A 22,034-nucleotide genomic window follows, 5' to 3' on the forward strand; every position below is an offset into this window, starting at 1 on the left:
TATCTGAGACACAGAGAGAGAAAGATGAGGAGGTAGGGGCGAGGGGCAGACTCCACACTGAGCACAGAACCCAACACAGGGCTCAATCCCAGGACCCTGAGATCATGGCCTGAGCTGAAACCAAGAGTAGGCTGCTTCACCAACTGAGCCACCCAGGCAGCCCCTCATACCCTTTTTGATGATGCTATGAAACCTTTTCAAATAATACAGATTAAGTTCATAATTACTACAGAAAAGAACCTCGGTACTAAAACAAAACAAAAACACAGGAAAATAGCAAACAACATTCACTGTCTAATAGCTTAGAGAGGCTAATTAATGAACATAACTGAAAACTGTCATGAAAAGCGTTAATGGGGGCATCTCGGTGGCTCAGTCCATTAAGCATTTGACTTCATTCAGCTCAGGTCATGATCCTGAGCACCCAGCTCCCTGCTCGGTGGGGAGTCTGCTTGTCCCTCTGCCCCTCCCCCTGCTCATGCTCTCTGTCTCTCAGATAAATAAAAACTTAAAAAAAAGAAAAGAAAAGAAAAGAAAAAGAGTTTAATGAAGTAATTTGCTGGATTCTACTGAGAATCATCTAAATAATGTTAAACTAGATTATTTCTAGTGTCATTCAAAAACACCTTAAAATACTGAAGAGGTTTCAGGTGACCGAAGTACTTAAGCCCAATAATGGTTGTTGATTTAAGACCAATAGTTACAAAGCCTTTTATTCCTTGGGAGTGGCTAATATTTTATCCATTATCAAAGTTTGTCACCCAAGCATAATTTTATTATTTAAATGGACACAGTCCAGCCCTTCAAATGTCTATACACAAAAATGATACAAAAAAGTGTTTTTGCAACTTTGGGGGCCCGTGGATTGAATTTTGTTTATGAAACTTTACTTCAGTCATTATTTTAAAAAAAAAAAGTTTTTTAAAAACCAAGTACAGTTTTGAGATCTTGAATTTAAATTCCCTAAGGTCTCAGGTTTTGTCATTTTATTTGAAAGATTTTTTTTTTTTTGACAGAGCAAGAAAACACACAACCAGCGGTGGTAGCTGCAAGCAGAGGGAGAAGTAGGTCCCCACTGAGCAGGGAACCCAACGTAGGGCTCGATCCCAGGACCCTAGAATCACAACCTGAGCCCAAAACAACGGAGCCACCCAGGCAAGCGCTCCTTGTCATTTTATTTCAAAAAGGTTTTCAGAGTATTATATACCTGGGGAAATGCATTCCTATTAGTCTACTATTTTTCTTTACATTCTACCAATTCTTTACATTCTATCTAGAACTATCACGACAGTTTTGTTACCTGGTCATACTCCAAGGCTCCTGGGTAGAGTGGCCATCCAAGGAATAACTCTGCAATCACACATCCCAATGACCACATGTCTATGGCTTCACAAAACGGCAACCCCAAAATAATCTCTGGAGCTCTGAAATTTAAAAAAAAAAAAAAAAGTGATTTTTCCTTTAAAATTATCTTATTTCATTGGCATTCTAAGAAAAGCTAGTAAAATGACAGAGTAGTCATCTTCTATTTATAGTAACTCTTCACTTTTCAGAATTCCTTGAAGCCTAGACATAATATTGAATTAAGCTTACAAGTGTACAATGAGTACGGCCATTACTAGGATAAAATCTCTATACTTAACCTTAACAGAGAATTTTATTAACATATTACAAAAAGGAAAAAGCACAGATCTTGTTTTTGAGACTATAACAGATTAGAAATAATACACTAGAAAGAGAACTGGCAAACTATAAAATACACGCACCGTTGACATCAACAGAACTGAAAACCAGACATTGATAAGAGCAAACAAAACAAGCCCTAAGGCTAAAAGTGGATGTAGACCTGGGTATTACTTCAGAAAAAAATAATAAATATTCACAAAAATAGGACTGTTAGTCATCAAGAGATACAAGACCAAGTGCAATGCATTCTGCTTTAAAGGGCAGAAAAAATACAGGGCATCAAAATAGCCAGAAAGTTTTTTAGCATTTGAAGAGCTCCAATTACTTGGGAAATATATTCCATGAAAAATATCATGCCCAGATAAATTGTGCTACTTCATATAACCTTCCATGAGAAAATTAAGATTCTGAGAGGCCTCACATACAGCTATGTAATTCCGAAGTGAGTCATAAAATCATAGATACCCTAAACAATCTCAAATTTAAGAGAAGTTGTAAGATCAATACAATGAATGGGTTTTTTTCATCAACCACTGGAGAGTAATTTGCCAAGTAACTATACACTTTGTATTTCCTACAAACAAGAATATTCCCCCATATAACCACAATACAATCATCAAAATCAGGAAATGAACACTGATACATCTCTACCATCTAAGCCTCAGACTCCCAAGTTTGGTCAATTATACTAATAATGAATGTCCTTCACGGCAAAAGGGTCCAATTCAAAACCATGCATCACATTCACTTGTCATATCTTTTAGAGTAAGTTCCTCAAGTCTTTCCTTGATTTCTATGACCTTGGCACAAGCTTTTACAGGCCAGTTCTTTGTAGAATGTCTCTCAGTGTGGGTTTGCCTGCTGTTTCCTCATAATTAGGTCCAGGTTATAAATCTTTTGGGAGGAGTATGACCAGGAGTATGACAGATGCTTTCTTCTCATGATGTGGTCAGGTGGCATTCAATTTTGATTTGTTGCAGTACTGACAATGTTCACTTTGATTATTTAACATGGTATCTGCTAGATTTTTTTTTTTTTTTTGGCTAGGTATTTCCACTACTAAGTTCTTTCTTTTCCCTCTGTAATTAAATATTTTGTAGGATTTCAATTTGAGAATATATGTGTAAGCCATTCCTTATCAAATTTTTAATTTCTTCATTTATTTGCCTATGTGAGTATAAATGAATAGAATCCTATTTTGGTCAATGAGTTATAATCCATTACTGTAATTATCTACTTTGATACTCTGATTTTCCCAACTTGACCAGTTACAACTCCCTCAACAAGCTATGGGTCCTCATCAGTACTGGGATGGCACTGTTCCCAGGCTCTCTCAGTATACATATTGTATACGGTTAGACAAAATAAGGCTTCTACTAATTTAACTGAGACTGCTGACTGTCATTATCTCCAAAAGCAGTGGTTCTCAATCTTGGCTGCACATTATAATCACTTGGTCCTGGCCACACTCCATACCAATTAAATCAGAAACTCTGGGCGAGAGACTTGGGAATTTATTTTTGTAAAGCTCCCAGGGTGGTTCCAATACATGGCCAAAGTTGAAAACCAAAGCCCTAGGCTCAAGTGGTTAGATGAATAGGAAAACTGCTCCATCTTCTCCTCATAGCTCTTCTGATCAGAGTAAGTTCAAGGGATAATAAATAAGGTGGGGTTTTGTTTGTTTTGTTTTGTTTTGTTTTGTTGTTGTTACCACTGATTTAGGTTCTGTCCAGTGAGTCCTCCCCTGGACATCTCTGCCATAACTAATACTTAAAGTTCAACAGCCTTTTAATCCACAAGCATTTGTTAAAATCCAATGTGTGCTTTGAAGCATAAAAGATCTTAAAACATAGTTCTATTCTTTTGACAAAACACTTGGTGTTAGTATAGATGTATACATGTGAATTATATTGATAGAACCAACTGCTAAATTGCGTAGAAAGAGAAGAAAAAACAACTTACACTGAGTTATCATTCTTACATATTCATAACAGTGTACAAAAGAAGACAGAGACCATCTTTTCCTTTTTTGTTCACTATGGTATACATAGAAGCTAGCAGAGAATATGCACTCAGTACACATTTCTCAAATCAATCATTCCTACAGAGGTTGGGTCACACAAAGGAAAGCATCAGAGTTTTTGAAATACAGATTGGAACTAAGCCTTGAGGAACGTAAATCTAGGCAGAAAGAAAGAGAAATGGCCACAAGAGTTAATAAACAGTATGTATTAACCATACTAAAAGAGATTCAAAGCAAAAAGTTTCAAAAATATGAAGTAAAAAGGGATTCCCTAGTGATATTTAATCATGTACTAATTTGAATTCTGAAGAATCATTAACACTAAGAGATCTATAGCCGTGTAAGAGTTCTATGATAATTTTGAAATACTCACTATGGAAAGTTATGAGGTTTGAAATGGACTACTGGAAACTTCAATGTCATATTTGGCAATGAAAGAAAAGTAACAGAATGATAGTGCCTAGGCTAGACAATTTAAAGAGACTGGAATTATTTGATACCTGATTAACAATGAGAAAGGAGTTCTGTCAAATAGACAAAGAACAATGAATTCCTTCTGCCATTTGCTGCCAATTAATGATGGTGACAAGAATGTGGAGACATCTTTTCAAAATCTTGACCAGGAACTACATAAAGCCACTTCAAGCATAAAACTGGAGATACAAAAGTTATACTCAAGGAAGCAAACTCAAATTTCTCATCCTAAAATATGAAAGAATTTTAACTGCAAGTTTTACATAAATTCATTGTGTATTTTACTGCATCAGCTAGGGTCTTTAAAAAGCAGATTCAATACCATTCACATGCACATTCCTTTCATTCCTTTAAATGCTGCGATCCCTGATGGCTAATGATGATGAACATTTTTCATGTGTCTGTTGGCCACTTGTATGTCCTCTTTGGAGAGTTGTCTGTTCATGTCTTCTGCCTATTTTTTGACGTGATTATCTGCTTTTTGAGTGTAGAGTTTGAGGAGTTCTTTATATATCTTGGATATCAGCCCTTTGTCTGTAGTGTCATTTGTGAATATCTTCTCCCATTCTGTGACTTGCCTCTTTGTTTTGTTGATTGTTTCCTTTGCTGTGCAGAAGCTTTTGATCTTGATTAAGTCCCAAAAGTTCATTTTCGCTTTTGCGTTTCCTTTGCTTTTGGAGACATGTCTTGAAAGTTGCTGTGGCCAGTGTCAAAGAGGTTGCTGCCTGTGTTCTCCTCTAGGATTCTGATGGATTCCTGCCTCACGCTGAGGTCTTTTATCCATTTTGAGTTTATCTTTGTGTATGGTGTAAGAGAATGGTCAAGTTTCATTCTTCTGAGATACCACCTTACACCAGTTGGAATAGACAAAATTAAGACAGTAAACAAGTGTTGGAGAGGGTATCGTGAAAGGGGAACCCTCTTACAATGTTGGTGGGAATGCAAGTTGGTGCAGCCACTTTGGAAAACAGTGTGGAGATTCCTTCAGAAATGAAAAATAGAGCTACTCTCTGACCCTACAATTACACTACTGGGTATTTACCCTAAAGATACAGATGTAGTGGGAAAAAAATGTTTATAGCAGCAATGGCCACAGTTGCCAAACTGTGGAGAGGGCCAAGATGCCCTTCAACAGACAAATGGACAAAGAAGATATGGTCCATATATACAATGGAATATTATGCCTCCATCAAAAAGGATGAATATGCAATTTTTGTATCAACATGGACAGGACTGGAGGAGATTATGCTGAGTGAAATAAGTCAAGCAGAGAGAGTTAAGTATCATATGGTTTCACTTACTTGTAAAGCATAAGGCATAACATGGAGGACATTGGGAGAAGGAGAGAAGAAGTGAGTTGGAGGAAATCGGAGAGGAAGACAAACCATGAGAGACTGTGGACTCTGAGAAACAGACTCAGGATTTTGGAGGGGAGGGAGGTGGGGGGTTGGTTGAGCCTGGTGGTGAGTATTAAGGAGGGCATGTACTGCATGGAGCACTGAGTGTGGTGCATAAACAATGAATCTTGGAACAGTGAAAAAATAAAATAAATTTTTTTAAAAAAGCAGATTCGATGTGCAAAAAGCATCTTGGGGAAGGTAGGGAGAGGAGGCAGGACCAGGTGAAGACAGCCCTCAAGCCCTCACATCCCGAGCAGTTCTGACATGTGCAAAGAAGAGAAGCAAAGGGAGAGGTGGAGAGAGAACCTCCCACTACAGCGCCCTTAGGAGACAAAACCCATAAGGAAAAAATCACCTGCTGGAGGAGCTCCCCATCAAGCAAGAGGAGTCCAGCTCTAGTACCTCTACTGTGTTTGGTCACTGGCTAGAAAGGCCGGGACGCATATCTGAAGGTGCAACAGCTGGAGACTCTCGGTCAACTGCGCTCCCCACGAGAGAGCCTTGTGAAGGAGCAGCTGAGTGATACAATTCTGTGCCTGCCACAACTATCCTCCCCAAAACTTTTTTATTTTATTTTCAAATACATATATATCATACAGAAAAGGCAACAAATTTCCTCACCAAGTCCCATTTAAATGTGCCCCAACTCTCTCCAATCTACCCTAGCACACCACAGATATTACCATTTTCTATGCAGATCAATGTAAAAGATTGGGAAACGATACCGTCAAGCATTCACAATCTAGATGAAGTTGCCAGAGACGCTCGAGCTCTACCAGCCAGTCTCACAATAAACTTAAAAATTAAATTATGCATGAAAAAATAATATATCCATCTGTCGGTAATAAAGCAAGCTTAGTTTTCTGGTTATATTTTAATTGGCTCTCAAATTCTTCCCCTGGGCTAACTATCCTTTTGTAAAAATGATGGTAACAGTGATTCTAATCTGTGGACCATTCTTTAAAAAAAAAAAAAAAAACTTCTGTCCTACTGCTGAAGGAAATTGTCCCACTTCTTTTTTCATCTTTCCTAACTTCCTTCTGAGCACCTATAATGTGGCAGTGCTAGGGACAAAACAGGGAACAGACATCATTTGTACTTTCAGAGACTAGGCAAGGCACACATTAAACATGTCTACTGAATGGAGAGTCTAACAAAACCTCTTGTTTACCACTCTATAAAGACTCACACTTAGAAGTGTCAAACCCACAAACTAAAAAAATTAGGCCACATGGTAAAAAAGGCAATCTATATCTAAAATGCTATGTTTCTTTTTATTATTCTTATTTTTTGTCATATGCTTTTAATCAAATTTATCAATATTCATTAAGAATAAATCCTTTCTACTCTTCTGAAACCTTGAAACATTAATATAAAATATAGAGTTAAAGTGGGTAAGATGAAAACAAAAAATTTTTTAACTCTGTAAACTGATCTCTGGGGACTTTGGCCAGAGTAGAAGAGAATGTTGGCAGTCAATGCTTTAAATAAGAACACAGTGAAATACTGTCATTCAGAAAAGAAGATAACTATTAGTGGAACATTTTATTTGCTTTACCTTATCTTTATTTACGTTTGTAATTTGAAAATTCAATTACGGGCAGAAGAAACCCAGGAAAAAGGATATCTCACTTCAGGAACTCAGAATGTCTAGATCTAGGAATAATTACTTTTTTTTTTTAGTGGGGGGAGCAGACGGAGAGGGAAAGAGAGAATCTCGAGCAGATTCCCTCCTAAGCAGGGAACCACATGTGGGGTTCAATCTCACAACCTTAAGATCAAGAAGACCTGGGCCGAAATCAAGAGTCACATACTCAACCAACTAAGCCACACAGGTGCCCTAACATTCTTTTTTTTAACGATTTTATTTATTTTGTTGACAGAGAGAGACACAGTGAGAGAGGGAATACAAGCAGAGGGAGTGGGAGAGGGTGAAGAAGCTCCCTGCAGAGTTGGGGATCCCAGGACCCTGGGATCATGACCTGAGTCGAAGGCAGTAGCTTAACAACTGAGCCACCCAGGCGTGCCTAACAATTACATTTCCATAAAAGAGATGCCTTGGATCATCACTGCAAATGCCATTAAACTATGAACTCATATGACGATTTCATGGACACCAGGAAAACGTTGATCATATTCCTAAACTTACAGAGAGTGAGTTTTCTTTTTGACGTAAAGATATTATAATGGTCAGGCCAGTGTGAATATCTACTCTGCCTAACAACTTTACTTCTCATTAAACTTAATCAATTAGCATAATGCTAACAACACTTCAGCTCCTGGTAAGTCTACTGGCAGAACCACCCATGTCTGGTCAATTCTAGAACACTAATCAAATAATTTCTGAAATGCCAAGCTAAGGGCCAGAAGCTGATGGTTCTGGCAGGTTGTATCACTAAGACTGAGAGGTACAGTCATTCAGGCTTCTCTTGATGATACCTCTATACCAAGTATTTATATACAGGATTCTCTCTGCTTTTGACATTTAAAAAATGCTAGAGAAATGCACCACAAACTTGGAAAAGGTAATAAATGGTAAACTCAATAAAGATAAAAATACTAAAATGACAACAGTCTTTTCTGAAGTAGAAGATGAAGAAGGCATTTTTTAAAAATAACAGTTTTATTAAACTATGGTATGATTCAAAGTTTTTTAGTATAGTCACAGAATTGTGCAACCAAGCCCACAATCAATTTTAGAACAGTTTTATCATCCCCAAAAAGGAAGCCCTATATCCATTAGCATTTACTCTCCAGTCCTCCCAAGCTCCTCCATCCTGGGCCACCACAAATCTACTTTCAGTGTCATTAGAGCTGCCTGTTCTGAACACTTCATACAAATGGAACAGTAGAAAGTGGGGTTTTGTGACTGGCTCCCTCACTTGCACGTTTCTCAGACTGCAGCATGTGCCAGCACGTCACCCCCTTTTCCTTCTGCACAGTATCCCCCCGCAGGGATATTCCAGGTCTACTCAGCCACTCATCAAGTGATGGACTTGGAATTTCTTCCTCTTCTTTTGGCTATTATGAAAACTATGAAGTGAAGGGAGAGAGGCCATCTATCAGCTCACCATGCTGCAGAGCAATATATACTCCTGTGCGGAAGGAAGTAGCAGAGAGGCTGCACACCTAAGGCAAGCAACCACTGCCTCAGACAGGATGAAAATGCCTTTGACAGAACAGAAATCCAAAAGGGAATGGAGAGTATCAGTGTTAAAAGAAATACTGATTTTTCGACTTTGTTCAATGCTGCTCTTTCTGAAAGAGTTCATCCTGTGCTACCCCTTTTCAGACACCTCAGGCACTGAAAGAACCTCCCGCCTATACACTGGCGAGCCATCATACAAGAGCGCGGTCCACAGGTGCAATTCCCTTCAGGTAAGTTTCATGAGAATGTCATGTTATGCTGGTACTAAAAAACTGCGGCTCTAGGCTCAAAAGCTCTGGGAAGACAAATTCTGGAGTCTGGTAAGGGGGCGCTGATTTCAAGCAATGAAAATCATTAAAGAGAGCTATATGTTTAACACTCAAGAGCAGGCACCAAGCTCTCCCTCCAACAGCAAGTAATTCACCTGAGCCTTCGTATTTTCATTTTCTAAAACATGGGGTTCTATCAACCCTATGTTTTCCAAAGATTATATAAAGGACAAATCTTCTACCTATAAAAGCATGAGCATAAGAAGTAAAACAGTATATACATTCCCTAATTTATTCATCTTCCCACTGTCCGAATTCACACCTCCTCTCTTCTCAAGCCACCACCTCCTCCCCAACCTCATTCCGGACTGTGGTCCTTGCATCCTACTTTACTGAAAAAAAAAAAAAAAAAAAAACAGAATTTGAAAGAAACTTCCACCTTCTCATCACCACATCTACTAGCCCACTTGCATCTGTCAGTGCTTCTATCTAAGGCATCCAGGCTTACTTACTGAAGTATTATCACTCCACCAATTTCCCTCTCTCTCTCTCCCCCCAGTCCTCCCTCCATCTTTCTCTAGAACCATCTTGCTTATACACTGTCCAGACATCACCCCTTTCTTTTCTCCCCTTATGCCTTGAAAACACTGTTTAGAAAGGCTGCCTCAAATTCTGCCTTGTATTGAATTTACTCTAATCAGGCTTTCATTACCCCACCATTCCACCAAAATAGTTCTTGTCAAGGTCAACATCAGCTACGGCGTTGCCACATCCTCGATTTACTGGACTTGCAGCATCTGATACAGCTGATTATGCATGCTTTCCTGCTTTAAACACTGTCTGCATCTGTCTTCCACAACACCACTCTATGCTCTCCCCCTTACCTCACTAGCACTCCCCTCTCAGATTCCTTTCTACTTCCATCTCTTTTCCACAACATTTAAATTCTGGAGGCTCAGTCTTCAGATATCCATCTTCTCTATCTATATTCACTTCTATTAGGTGATCTCATCCAATCACAGAGTGTTAAATAATAGCATGTCTATTCTTAAGACTCTCAAATGTGTATCTCCAACCCAGACCTCTCTCTTTACCTCCAGACCTAGTTATTTGTCTATTCAACATCCCTTCTTGAGTGTCTATTAGATATTGCAAACTAAACACGTTCAAAAAGAACTCCTAATTTTCCCAATCCACTCCTTCGCCATCTCAGGAAATGATAACTCTATCCTTAGTTTCTCAGGCTCATAACATGCACAAATCAAATTTGACTCTCCTCTTTCGATAACTTCCCACATCTATCACCAGATCCTCCATCCTCAAAATAGATCCAGAATCTGACCATTTTGCTCCATCTTTACTACTACCACCCCAACCCAAGCCACCATCACCTCTCATCTGGATAACTGCAAAAGCTTCCTAATTGTTCTTGTTTATGCCATTGTCCTCTACCATCTATTCTCAACTTTGCAGCCTAAGTGGTCCATTTAAAACACAAGTTGGACACATCATTCTTCTCTTCAGAATCCCCCAACAACTTCCTATCTGATAGTAAAGCCAATTCCTTACAATGGCCTACAAGGTCACACACAAATCAGGTCTTAGCTTCATCTAATATTTCCTATCACTGTCCTACTTGCTTGCTCTGATCCACCCACACTAGCCTCCTTACTATTTCTAACCGCAGTTTTTGCCTCAAAACCTTTGTGCCAGGGTGCCTAGGTGGCTCAGTCGTTGGGCATCTACCTTCAGCTCCGGTTGTGATCCCAGAGTCCTTGGAATCAAGCCCCGAGTTGGGCTCCCTGCTCAGTGGGGAGCCTGCTTCTCCCTCTCCCACTCCCCCTGCTTGTGTTCCCTCTCTCACTGTGTCTCTGTCAAATGAATAAATGAAAATCTTTAAAACAAGAACAACACAAAAACAATAAAAACCTCTGTGGTTATCTAGGCAAATATTCCAAGCAGAGGGAATAGCACAACTTAACCTCTCTACTCTTACTTTGTGTTTCTGCTCAAGGACCATCTTATTAGAAAGACCCTCACTGACCAAATTAAATAAAAAAATAAGCCCCTGCCAACACATAAACTCACCTCCCCTCCTTTATCTTCCTTTAAAATTCTCCGTAGCACTTGTCACCAACTAATATATATGTTTGCTTATTGTCTATTTTCCTTTCCCCACTAGAATATAAATTCCATGAGGGCAGAAATTTTTTTTTTAATTAATGTCTATACCCAATGTGGGCCTCAAACCCATGACCCTGAGACAAGAGTTGCTTGCTCTACTGATTCAGCCAGCCAACTGCCCCAAGGATAGGAACTCTACTTAATTTTCTCAATGCTATACTCCCAGAACTGAGAAAAATGCCTGGCACATAGTAGGCACTCGATAATTATTTGTTCAAAGAACTGATCACTGAAGGGAGCTATTAGCATACATTCATTAATTTGAAACTAAGAATATTTTTGTTACATCAAATACATGAACCAAACAGGTATTAAAAGAGACTTTTACATGCCACCCACTCTGCATTAGGGACAGCTAAAATGTTTTGACTATTGCGGGGGGGGGGGGAGGGGTGGGAACAACCACCATTTACTGAGCTCTAACAATGGGCCAGGCATCATGGAAATAACTTTTGATGCATTATCTCATTTAAAGAAGTGTTCTGAAAAACAGATTTCTGCATTGTACTTCTGCTCTAAGATAAAAAATGCTGGTAAACAAAATGTTCTACGTAAAACAGAAGAAGCCCTCAGTTGAGTGCAGCCGGCCCACAGCATCATGAGAAATAATAAATCATTGTTTTTGAAGCAACTAAGTCTGGAGTTGCCACACAGCAACAGACAACTGATACATTGCCCCAAGTTACCCAGAAAGTGACGGAACTAAAGATTTCAAATGCCTGATTCCAAAAGCCTTTCTCAATACCATACACCCTCAAATTATAAAACCTTATGACTAAAAGAAACACAGAAAAGTCAAATAGGAAAACTGGAAATTAACACCAAAGTAATTTTAGCAATTCAATTAAAGTTATGCTCTAGTTTTATTTCCCAAAGAATAGGAAAATACTTACTGATCTATGTCTTCTAATAGTTACATAACATGAGAAAACATCTGTTACATGCTTTTTTCATTAACTGGTCTTTAGCTTTTTAGGACAATTAAAAAAAAAAAAAAAAGACCTTGCTGCCGTTTTTTAAACTAACTTTTCATTCTGTAGAATTCCTTTAGCAAATATATAATAACACCAATGACATCAAACAGTTATATAAAGAACACTATGAACACAATGCTCTAAGTGCTTTGTAAGTATTAACCCATTTGATAGCCCTGCTAATCCTTTTCATAGATAAACAAACACTACGATAAGTAATTTGCCCAGGGGTCACAGAGTTAGTACAAGGTACAGCTGGTATTCAAAGCCATGTTTAATGACTTCAGAATCCACATTTTAACTACTACACTTTAACATAAATAATTCCTAAGGATTACTGAACTATCACACTTTGGCTTACTGGAAGTTCTCCCACTCAGATGCTATACTTATCATTGAAAGTGTTCTTCTTTTCTCTTTAAACATATCACCTTTGATTTTAAGACTAACCAGAAATGTGAAATATAAATACACTTATGTAAAAGAACTTCGATGACATTTTACTCCTTTTCCTGATTTTTAAGCATTTACTCATCTTAACCATAAATAATCTTTCACATTAAATACACAGTCATCTGCTTGATGCATCTTAGTTAAAATAAGGCTCTTACTTTGGCAGATACTGTGTTCCCAAAGATGACTGCAATATCCTTTTACAGAAACAATTAGGAAATGAGCTCAACACTGGATCTGACCATCTACTCGTTAAGTACCAATTCAACATCACGCACTCAATAAATTCTTACATGTCAAAGCCCTGTACCTAGCAAAAGACAGCAAAGACCTAAAGTGGTTATAAAAGGCAAGCATCGGTAAATAAATGTGCGTTTGTACAGACCCAATCAATCTAGGAAAAGATACACACTCAAGTTTTACCGGCAATTAACTCTGAGGAATCAACCTCACAGGGGAGAGGGAAAAGCATACATCTCCGTGACACTTTTTTTTTTTAAATATTTTATTTATTTATTTATTTGAGAGAGGGAAAGGGCATGTGTGCAAGAGAAGGAGCAGAGGGAGAGGAAGAGAATCTCAGGCAAGCCCTGCTCTGAGTTCAGGAGCCCAAGGTGGGGCCCAACCTCAGCACCCTGATCATGACCTGAACTGAAATCAAGTGATGGAGGCTCAACCGACTGAACCAAGCAGGCGCCCCTCACAATGTTCGTTTCTAAAAGAAGCACTTCATAATATACAATAAAAAAACTCATATAAAAAAAAAATCGTCAGTCACCTGGCCGTTATAGGAATTTCACGTTTCTAATGTTACCACCAAATTAGACCATATAATTGGTGTTAAGTGAACCTTGTTTCCTTTTATTACAGGGAACACTCTTCTAATGAGAGTCTCTGAGGTGGGAATACACCAGCTCTGGAATGACAGCACTGAGGTGCATCTCAGAGCCTCCCTGTCTGTAGGGAAGACTGAGAGAGGTTCTTGTAAGCACAACAGGGGACTTACACTGAAGACCTCTAACGATCCCTCCGAGTCATAACACTACTAAAATTTATGAAACTATCAAAGAACATTTCTACAACTGAAACTTTAACAGAAGGATGACTATTAAAATATACTAGTGAGTTGATTTCCAGCTAGAGCAGCACTTGTTTCAAAGTCCTGCAGTATGGTGCTTTTTTAAAACAACCAACAAAAAAACCTCAGTGCTCTGAGAAAGGCAAATAAATTTCCAAAGAGGCAATCAACCACTTTTAGAAATATTTTTTTTTGAGTTATGAATGTTCTTAACATGATAAAAAATTTGTTGCTGTAGGCAGTAACATCACTACAGAATACTAGATAATCACAATGTCTGCTTTTATGACTAGAACAGCAAACTATTCAATAACATGTTGAAGTGTAATCATAGTACACACTCTTAGAATAGATACTCATTCAAATGTAGCTTAAGTCGTGGGCTAAAAATATCTCAATTAAAAATATCCTTATTGCCAGGCCACTTAATCTTTTAAGTACGCAGGACAATGATCCAGGTCAAAGCATCCAGTACAAAGAATAGCAATAATAGTAACTTCAAAACCTGAAATGTGAAACCTAAGAGGTAGAAGATAGGAGAGGGCAAACACTTAATATTCATCACCAATATGCCAAGTGGGCTTAGGGTCCAATGTCCAAAAAGATGGATACATCAATAATTTGCATATCTATGACTGATCAACAGATGGTATTTTGGAAAGATAGGCAGGGTTCAGAAACATATTCCATTTACAGACAGTATATCTTTCATGTTTTATCTACCAAGACTAGTTGCAAGATAACCAAGAAGCCTCATGATATGGAAGAGAAAATATTATTAACATATATCAAGAGAGAGAAGCAAAGGAGCTGAATTGGGAGGGGAATATGAAAAATATCTGTAAAAAATAAAAGAAAAACATAACTGAGTTTGAGTGTCTGTTCTTAATATGTTTGGTTACATGCTACTGGATATAAAAATCAATATGTAACCATCTATATATACAAACTATATTATTAAAATCTTATATTTGCATTGCATTTTATTTTATAACCTGTTCAAATATTTTATTCTGAGGTAACAAAATAAATGTTGTTATTCCTATTCTACAGGTGATTAGGAGAAAAGTAAAACACAATCCAAGATTTTCTAAATTTAACTATGAGATATATTTAAAATTATAAAGCATCATCAGTAAGTGCCAATAGAAGCTCATAATCTATAAGGTGTATTTAAATCAGACAACAAAAATATTTAATTGCAATAAATGATTCAATTTTTTAAAAGATTTTATTCATTTATCTGACAGAGAGCATGTGAGCACAAACAGGGGGAGCAACAGAGGGAGAGGGAGAAGCAGGCTCCCCACTAAGCAGGGAGCCCGACTCGGGGCTCAATCCCAGTATCCTGGGGTCATGAGCCAAGCAGAAAGCAGTCATTTAACCAAATGAGCCACCCGGGAGCCCCTAATGATTCAATTTTATAACTTCATAAGAATTACTGAAAATGACAAAAAATGTTTATTGAACTTTTATCAGGAGTCAGTCTATGCTACATGTATTCTGCTCATTATCTCATTAAATTCTAATAAAACCCTCTGAGGTAGGTATTGTATTATCCCATTTTAGAAATGAGGGACCCCAAGTACAGAAGCAACTTTTCAAGGTCTCTGTGGGTGGTAGGGCTTGTAACCAAACCCTGAGTCTGAGTGAGAGTCCAAGTTACTCAACACCACATAGATAAATCATCTTTATTTTATGAACTATTGCAAATATATTATTTAATCATAAAACTGTATTTCCACACTTTAATAAGCAAGTAGAAGGTTAGGCATTGATTCATCAGATCTTACACAATCTGGTGGCACTTTGGAACATACCATTTCTTTTTTTATTTAAGATTTAGCTGAGCCACCTAGGTGCCCCTGGAGCATACCATCTCTTAAAGGCCAGTAATCTTTTAACAGTTAGACAAAGTACTTCCCCCTTACCCATGAGGATTATATTCGAATACCCTCAGTGGATGCCTGAAACCACGGACAGTACCAAACCCTAAACACAAACACACATACACACACACAGTATATTTGCATATATACCTGTTTTTGCCTATACATACATACCTATGATAAAGCTTAATTTATAAATTGGACACAGTAAGAGATTAACAATAATAATAGAATAATTATAACAATATACTGTAATAAAAGTTAAGTCAATACAGTCTCTTTCTCTCAGTATCTTATTGTACCATGCTCACCCTTCTTCTTGTGATGATGTGAGATGATAAAATGCCCATGTGATGTGATGAAGTGAAGAGAAGGATGCAGGCATTGTAATGTATTGACCCTCTGACACTAAGGAGTAGGATCATTTCCTGCCAGACCACAGAAACAGTGAAAAGCAAAACCATAGATAAGGGGTGAACTACTGAATATTACCATTTTTACATGCTTTTTTTCCCCTTGGACGTTGACATACTTTTAGACTCATAAAAAAGTTGCAAAATAATGCAAAGAATTCTTCAATGAGATTCCCTAAATGTTAATATTTTCCCACGACTATATTATCCGCTTATATATACACACACACACACACACACACAAATACAATTTTCCTGAATTATCTAAGAGTTAAGTTGCAGACACTGTACCCCTTTACCTCTAAATACTACATTGTGTACTCCTTAAAAAGAAGGACAGTCTCTTATATAACTACAATGTATTTATAAAAATCAGGAAATTAATACTGATACAATACTATTACTCAGATTTTGCCAACTATCCCAATAATGCCTTCCTTTATATCAAACAAAATTTAAAAAAAAAAAAAACCCCAGACCTATGTCTCTTTAGTTTCATTTATCTGAAATAGTTCCTCAACATTTTTGTGGTTTAATGATACCATCATTTTTTAATACAGGCCAGTTATTTTCTAGAATGTCCCTCAATTTGTTTATTTAATGCTTCCTCACAAAGTTTACACTACTTTCAGCAGAAATACTACAGGAGTGATGCTATTTTACACTTTATTTTTAAAAGCATGTATTTAGAAAACACATTATCGTCCGTTTTTTCAAGGAATAATATCAATACTTCTCAGAACAGATTGCTATGTGCTAGTATAATTAAGTAACTGCAGACTTTGTAATAGTAACTAACAGAGAACAGAATTCAAATCCCAGCTCTGGTAGTTACTTAACAAAACTCCAGGCCTTAGGCAAGTTACAAATGTTACTGCCAGTTCAACTTATTCATTTGCAAATGAGCGATATACTTGACTTTCCAGATTATTGTGACAATAAAACCAAGTAAAGTACTTGGCACATAATATCCCTTCCCTCCAAAAGCATCTAAAATTGACTGCTTGAGTGATTTCCCCAAGGTCACAGGGCCAATAAATGGTGGTGCCAAAACAGAAACTTGGGTTTAACCTTTAAATCTCATAAGAAATAAAATGTGCCTTCTACAGGCAGTCCTGTTAATACGTGTCTTATCTTCTCTATTAAGAAGAACACAAGGTCTTAAATATCAGGAGCTACCTCTTGCTTGGTTTTATACCTCATACAGCCCCTGACAGAGTATTTTATAAACAGAAATCACTCCTTAAAGAAGTACAATGAACACAAAATATTCAATTAGACACAATGCTTCCTCCAAATACATTCCATTTTAATATACATTTTAAATTCTCAGATATTTCATAATCTACAAACCCAACTACATTAAGCACTGTCTATACCGGAACAATAGAATTTAAGGAATATGAAAATATGAAACACCCACACATACTTATTTTCCCCTACATACCTAACTACCAGAACCATCAACCCCAACAAATAAAAATTCCAAAGAACTGCCAGAAATCATTAAGACGTTTTCAACTATACTGAGTTATATTCTAGCTAACAAAAGAAAATGGAAGGGTACTACTTAGCTACTATCAGATTAATATCCCCGGGGAAAACAACTACAAAAATTGGCTGAACACACACACACACACACACAGAGAACAGCTGTGTATAATGGCTTTTGGGTGACAGTTATGTGTCTGTGTAGGTTCATCAATTGTAATAAATTTACTGATGTGCCTGAGGTACAGGAGTGTTCATAATGGAAAAGGTTGTATGTATGTGAAAGTAGGCTATGGGAACCCTGTGTTTTCTGCTCAATTTTGCTGTGAACCTAAAATAGCTCTAAGAAATGAAGTCTACTAAAAAAAAAAAAAAAAAAAAAAAAAAAAAAAAAAAAAAAAAAGGTTGTGTGAAGTCACCAGAGAGCAGACAAGACAGCTAGGACTTAAGGGACCAAAATCCCAGAGCAAAGAAATTTATTAAAGTTGACCTTACATTTCTTTGAGGTAATCACCAATTGACAGTGAGACATGGGGAGAAGGGGGAAAAGAAAACAGTGACCTAAATTTAGCCTACAGTTATTCCACCGGGCTGGGAAAACAGTACCTGGAATTCAGAACCTGCCAAGGAAGAAGGGCCTGGGTGAATAGTCCAGGCTTTTCAAATGAAACTATGAAACTATAAAGGGCTATACCCTAGGAACAAACACCCTATTTCAGCAAACTGAAATAGACAGCCTCACTTGGAATAACATGAGCTTACCTACTCTACCTGGTTTCCAGAATAAAAAAGAACTGTCTCTGAAGGAAGATTTTACCATCCAGAGTCACTACCACAGCACTGACCAACAGAATTTTCTGCAGTGACAGGGCTGGTCACATGCAGCTACTGAGCACTTGAGATTTGGCTAATGTGAGTAAAGAAATGAATTTTTTAATTTATTTAATTTTAATTAATTTAAATTTAAACCTAAATAGCCATGCGTGACCATACTGAATAGCAAAGCTTAAGAATTTTTCTTACCTAAGACTGAATACTAAAGAAACAAGCAAGCAAGTAAACAAAAAAAGTTACCAGCCTAACAGGAAATAACAATCAAATGTAAAGAAAGAAAAGAAGAAAAAAATTAATAGAAACAGCCTCACAGTTATTGAGCCAGTGAAATTATAACAGGGAGTTTAAAGCAACAATCAAAATGTTCAAGAATGGGGCACCTAGGTGGCTTAGTCATTAAGCGTCTGCCTTCGGCTTAGGTCATGATTCCAGGGTCCTGGGATCAAGTCCCCCATGGGGCTCCCTGCTCAACGGGAAGTCTGCTTCTCCCACTCCCACTCCCCCTGCTTGTGTTCCCTCTCTCTCTGTTTCTCTTTGTCAAATAAATAAAATCTTTTTTTTTTAATGTTCAAAAAAATTTTACCCGAAAACTGAAATTTACTCTTATATTAACAAATTTCTGATTTTAACATATATACAATACACACACACACACACACACACCACCCACCCACCCAGATACCTGAGTCAACTGCTTACACCAAAGACAAAACCTTAAATACAGCCACAGAAGGGAAAAAAGGACACATCATTATCAAAAGAGCCAATTTTCCATGGAAAAATGGAAGCCAAAATAAAGCAGAATAGTATCTTTAAAGTGTTGAAAGAAAGAAATTCCCAAAGCATACCTGGGGAATATACACTTCAGAAATTAAAATATTTTTCACATAATTGAGACATTCTGAAATTTATCTAGAAATGCAAAGAACTAGAAACAATCCTCTGAAGAACAAGCAGGAGGACTTACACTGTGATACTGGTGCAAGAACAGACAAAATAATGAAAGGACAGAACGAGAGTCCAAAGAGAGACCCACACACCTGGTTTATGACAAAGTTGTTACTGCTGTGCAGTGGGATGATAAATGGTGCTCAGCTGAGGGATATCCATGTTGGGGGGGGTGTCGCTTAACCCCTACCTCATACTATACACAAAAATGAATTCTAGACAGATGGCAGAGCTAACTAAATGTGAAAGGTAAAATAATAAAGCTTTAAAAAAAAAGATTTTATTTATTTATTCATGAGAGAGAGAGAGGCAGAAGGAGAAGCAGGCTCCTCAATGAGCAGGAAGCCCTATGAGGGACTCGATCCTAGGACCCCAGGATCATGACCTGAGCCAAAGACAAATGCTTAACCATCTGAGCCACCCCCAACAATAAAACTTTTAAAAGAAAATACAGGAAAACAAACACCTTATTGACCCTAAAATATAAGAAGATTTCTTAAATAGGACACAAATGGTGTTAATCTAAAGGGTTTTGAAAAATGAAAACTACATTGACCCTTGAACGATGCAGAGGAGTTAGGAGCACCAACCCCCATACAGTCGAAACTTCATATGTGGGCGCCTGGGTGGCTCAGTGGGTTAAGCCGCTGCCTTCGGCTCAGGTCATGATCTCAGGGTCCTGGGATCGAGTCCCGCATCGGGCTCTCTGCTCAGCGGGGAGCCTGCTTCCCTCTCTCTCTGTCTGCCTCTCCATCTACTTGTGATTTCTCTGTCAAATAAATAAATAAAATCTTTAAAAAAAAAAAAAAAGAAAAAAAGAAACTTCATATGTAACTTCTAGTTTCCAAAAACTCAACAACTAGTGTTGACCAGGGGCCTTCACAATAACATAAAGAGTTAACAAATATATGTTTTGAGTGTTTCTTATATACAAATAATATATATGTTATATATATGTGTGTACTGTATTCTCATAAATAAATAAAGTAAACTAGAGAAAAGAGAATGTTAAGAAAATCCTAAGGCAGATGGGATTTTAAGTTTAACTCGTGCAGTTCAAACCCATGTTGTTCAAGGGTAAACTATGTATTAAAATGAGACCATGTGTTAAATTAGTCCATGTATTTACCTAAGTCAGCTTTAAGAAAGTGCAAAAGAAAGCCACAGAATGAAGACACTTCTCCAAAAAGCTTCATATTGAGAACATACACTTTAAAAACCACAAATGAGCCAGACCGTCAAGCAAACAGAAAATTAGGTAAAAAAAACCTTCACAAAATAGAACATCCAAATAGTCAATAACTTTGCCTTGGTTAGTGGTTACAAGGGTTAGTTCACATTACAATTATGAAGCTGTGAACTTAAAATTTGTGCACTTTATATTATCTTAGACTTTAATAAAATAGTTCCCCCAAAATGGCTGCATTAGCCATTATTAACACAAACTGAGTTACTTCATGAAAGCTCCCAAAGGTTCTGCTCTGAAGAGGAACAGCAGCACATTATACACCATACAGGACACCAGTGGACAACCGGGAGACTCCCAATCCTCCTGCTGCCACTGCATCATTTTCTTTTAAGCCATACACCCTTTTTTTTTTTTTAAATAGCTTCTACTTATAAAGCGTATGCAATGTCCCGAGATTGTATTAAGTGCTTTACCTGCATTATGGAGTTTAACCTTCACAAGAAACTTTGAGGTAGCTACTAGCATCATTACTTTACAGATGAGCAAACTGAGGCTCAGAAAGTTAAACAATTTGCTCTATGTAACATATTAAGTGACAGAACTGGAATTATGAAGCTGTAAATACATACAGTAGCATAATTTATTACATTATTTAGCACCAACAGACATAAGTATATTGGTTTGTTTTTTTAATTCTATCCTTCTTTGAAAATACTTTGTATTTAATGCCTCATATGAACCACTAAAGTCTAAGGTCTTTTTGTAAGTCCCAAAAAAGGAATGCTATCACATCATATTTTTGAATACTATAGTGTCTAGCAGCTTGTTACTAATTCAATGACATTATCTCTGGAGAAGTAGTTGCATTAATGAGAAGCAATTTAGAGCAAACAAAATCTTTAGAAGATTCACACACATACATCCTTCATACTACATAGCTTCAATACCATATTACTCAAATATTAATTCTCTCGATGAGTTTACTCCTTCTAAACACTTCTGGAAGTATTTTGTTTGAAAATGACATCCTTCCTGGAGACATCTGAGTGGCTCAGTTGCTTAAGCATCTGTCTTCAGGTCAGGTCATGATCCCGGGGTCCTGGGATGGAGCCCCAGGTTGGACTCCCTGCTCAGCAGGGAGTCTGCTTCTCCCTCTGCCTTTCCCTCTCCTCTCCCCACTCATGTGTGTGTGCGCTCTCTCCCTCTCTCAAATAAATAAGTAAAACAAATTTTAAAAAACGGGGCACCTGGCTGGCTCAGTGGTTTAAGCCTCTGCCCTCAGCTCAGGTCATGATCTCAGGGTCCTGGGATAGAGCCCCACATCGGGCTCTCTGCTCAGCGGAGAGCCTGCTTCCTCTTCTCTCTCTGCCTGCCTCTCTGCCTACTTGTGATCTCTCTCTGTCAAATAAAAAATAAAATCTTTTTTAAAAATTGTTTAAAAAAAGAAAATGAACATCCCGTTTTCAGGATTTTCACTGACTGACTGCCAAGTTCTGCAACTATGTTTTACCATTTACAAAGAAGCTACGTCCTTAGAGTCAAAGGTTTTTATTACTTTGCTATTATTAAAATCAAATATAC

The 22,034-nt window shown here is 37.5% G+C and overlaps 1 protein-coding gene across 6 annotated transcripts in view; it reads right to left on the bottom strand.

Moving 5' to 3' along the window:
• Positions 1-22,034, bottom strand: part of HIPK3 (homeodomain interacting protein kinase 3) — a 93,688-nt gene that overhangs the window by 24,583 nt on the left and 47,071 nt on the right. For all 6 annotated transcript variants that reach the window (XM_013057972.2, XM_045066058.1, XM_045066059.1 and 3 more), the window contains one exon: positions 1,301-1,424. In XM_013057972.2, the coding sequence (XP_012913426.1) occupies positions 1,301-1,424 (124 nt within the window). The remainder of the gene's footprint in view (positions 1-1,300; positions 1,425-22,034) is intronic.

This window comes from Mustela putorius, unplaced genomic scaffold (genome assembly GCF_011764305.1).
Source record: "Mustela putorius furo isolate JIRA1106 unplaced genomic scaffold, ASM1176430v1.1 tig00003859_pilon_pilon_pilon, whole genome shotgun sequence".
Lineage (NCBI taxonomy): Eukaryota > Metazoa > Chordata > Mammalia > Carnivora > Mustelidae > Mustela > Mustela putorius.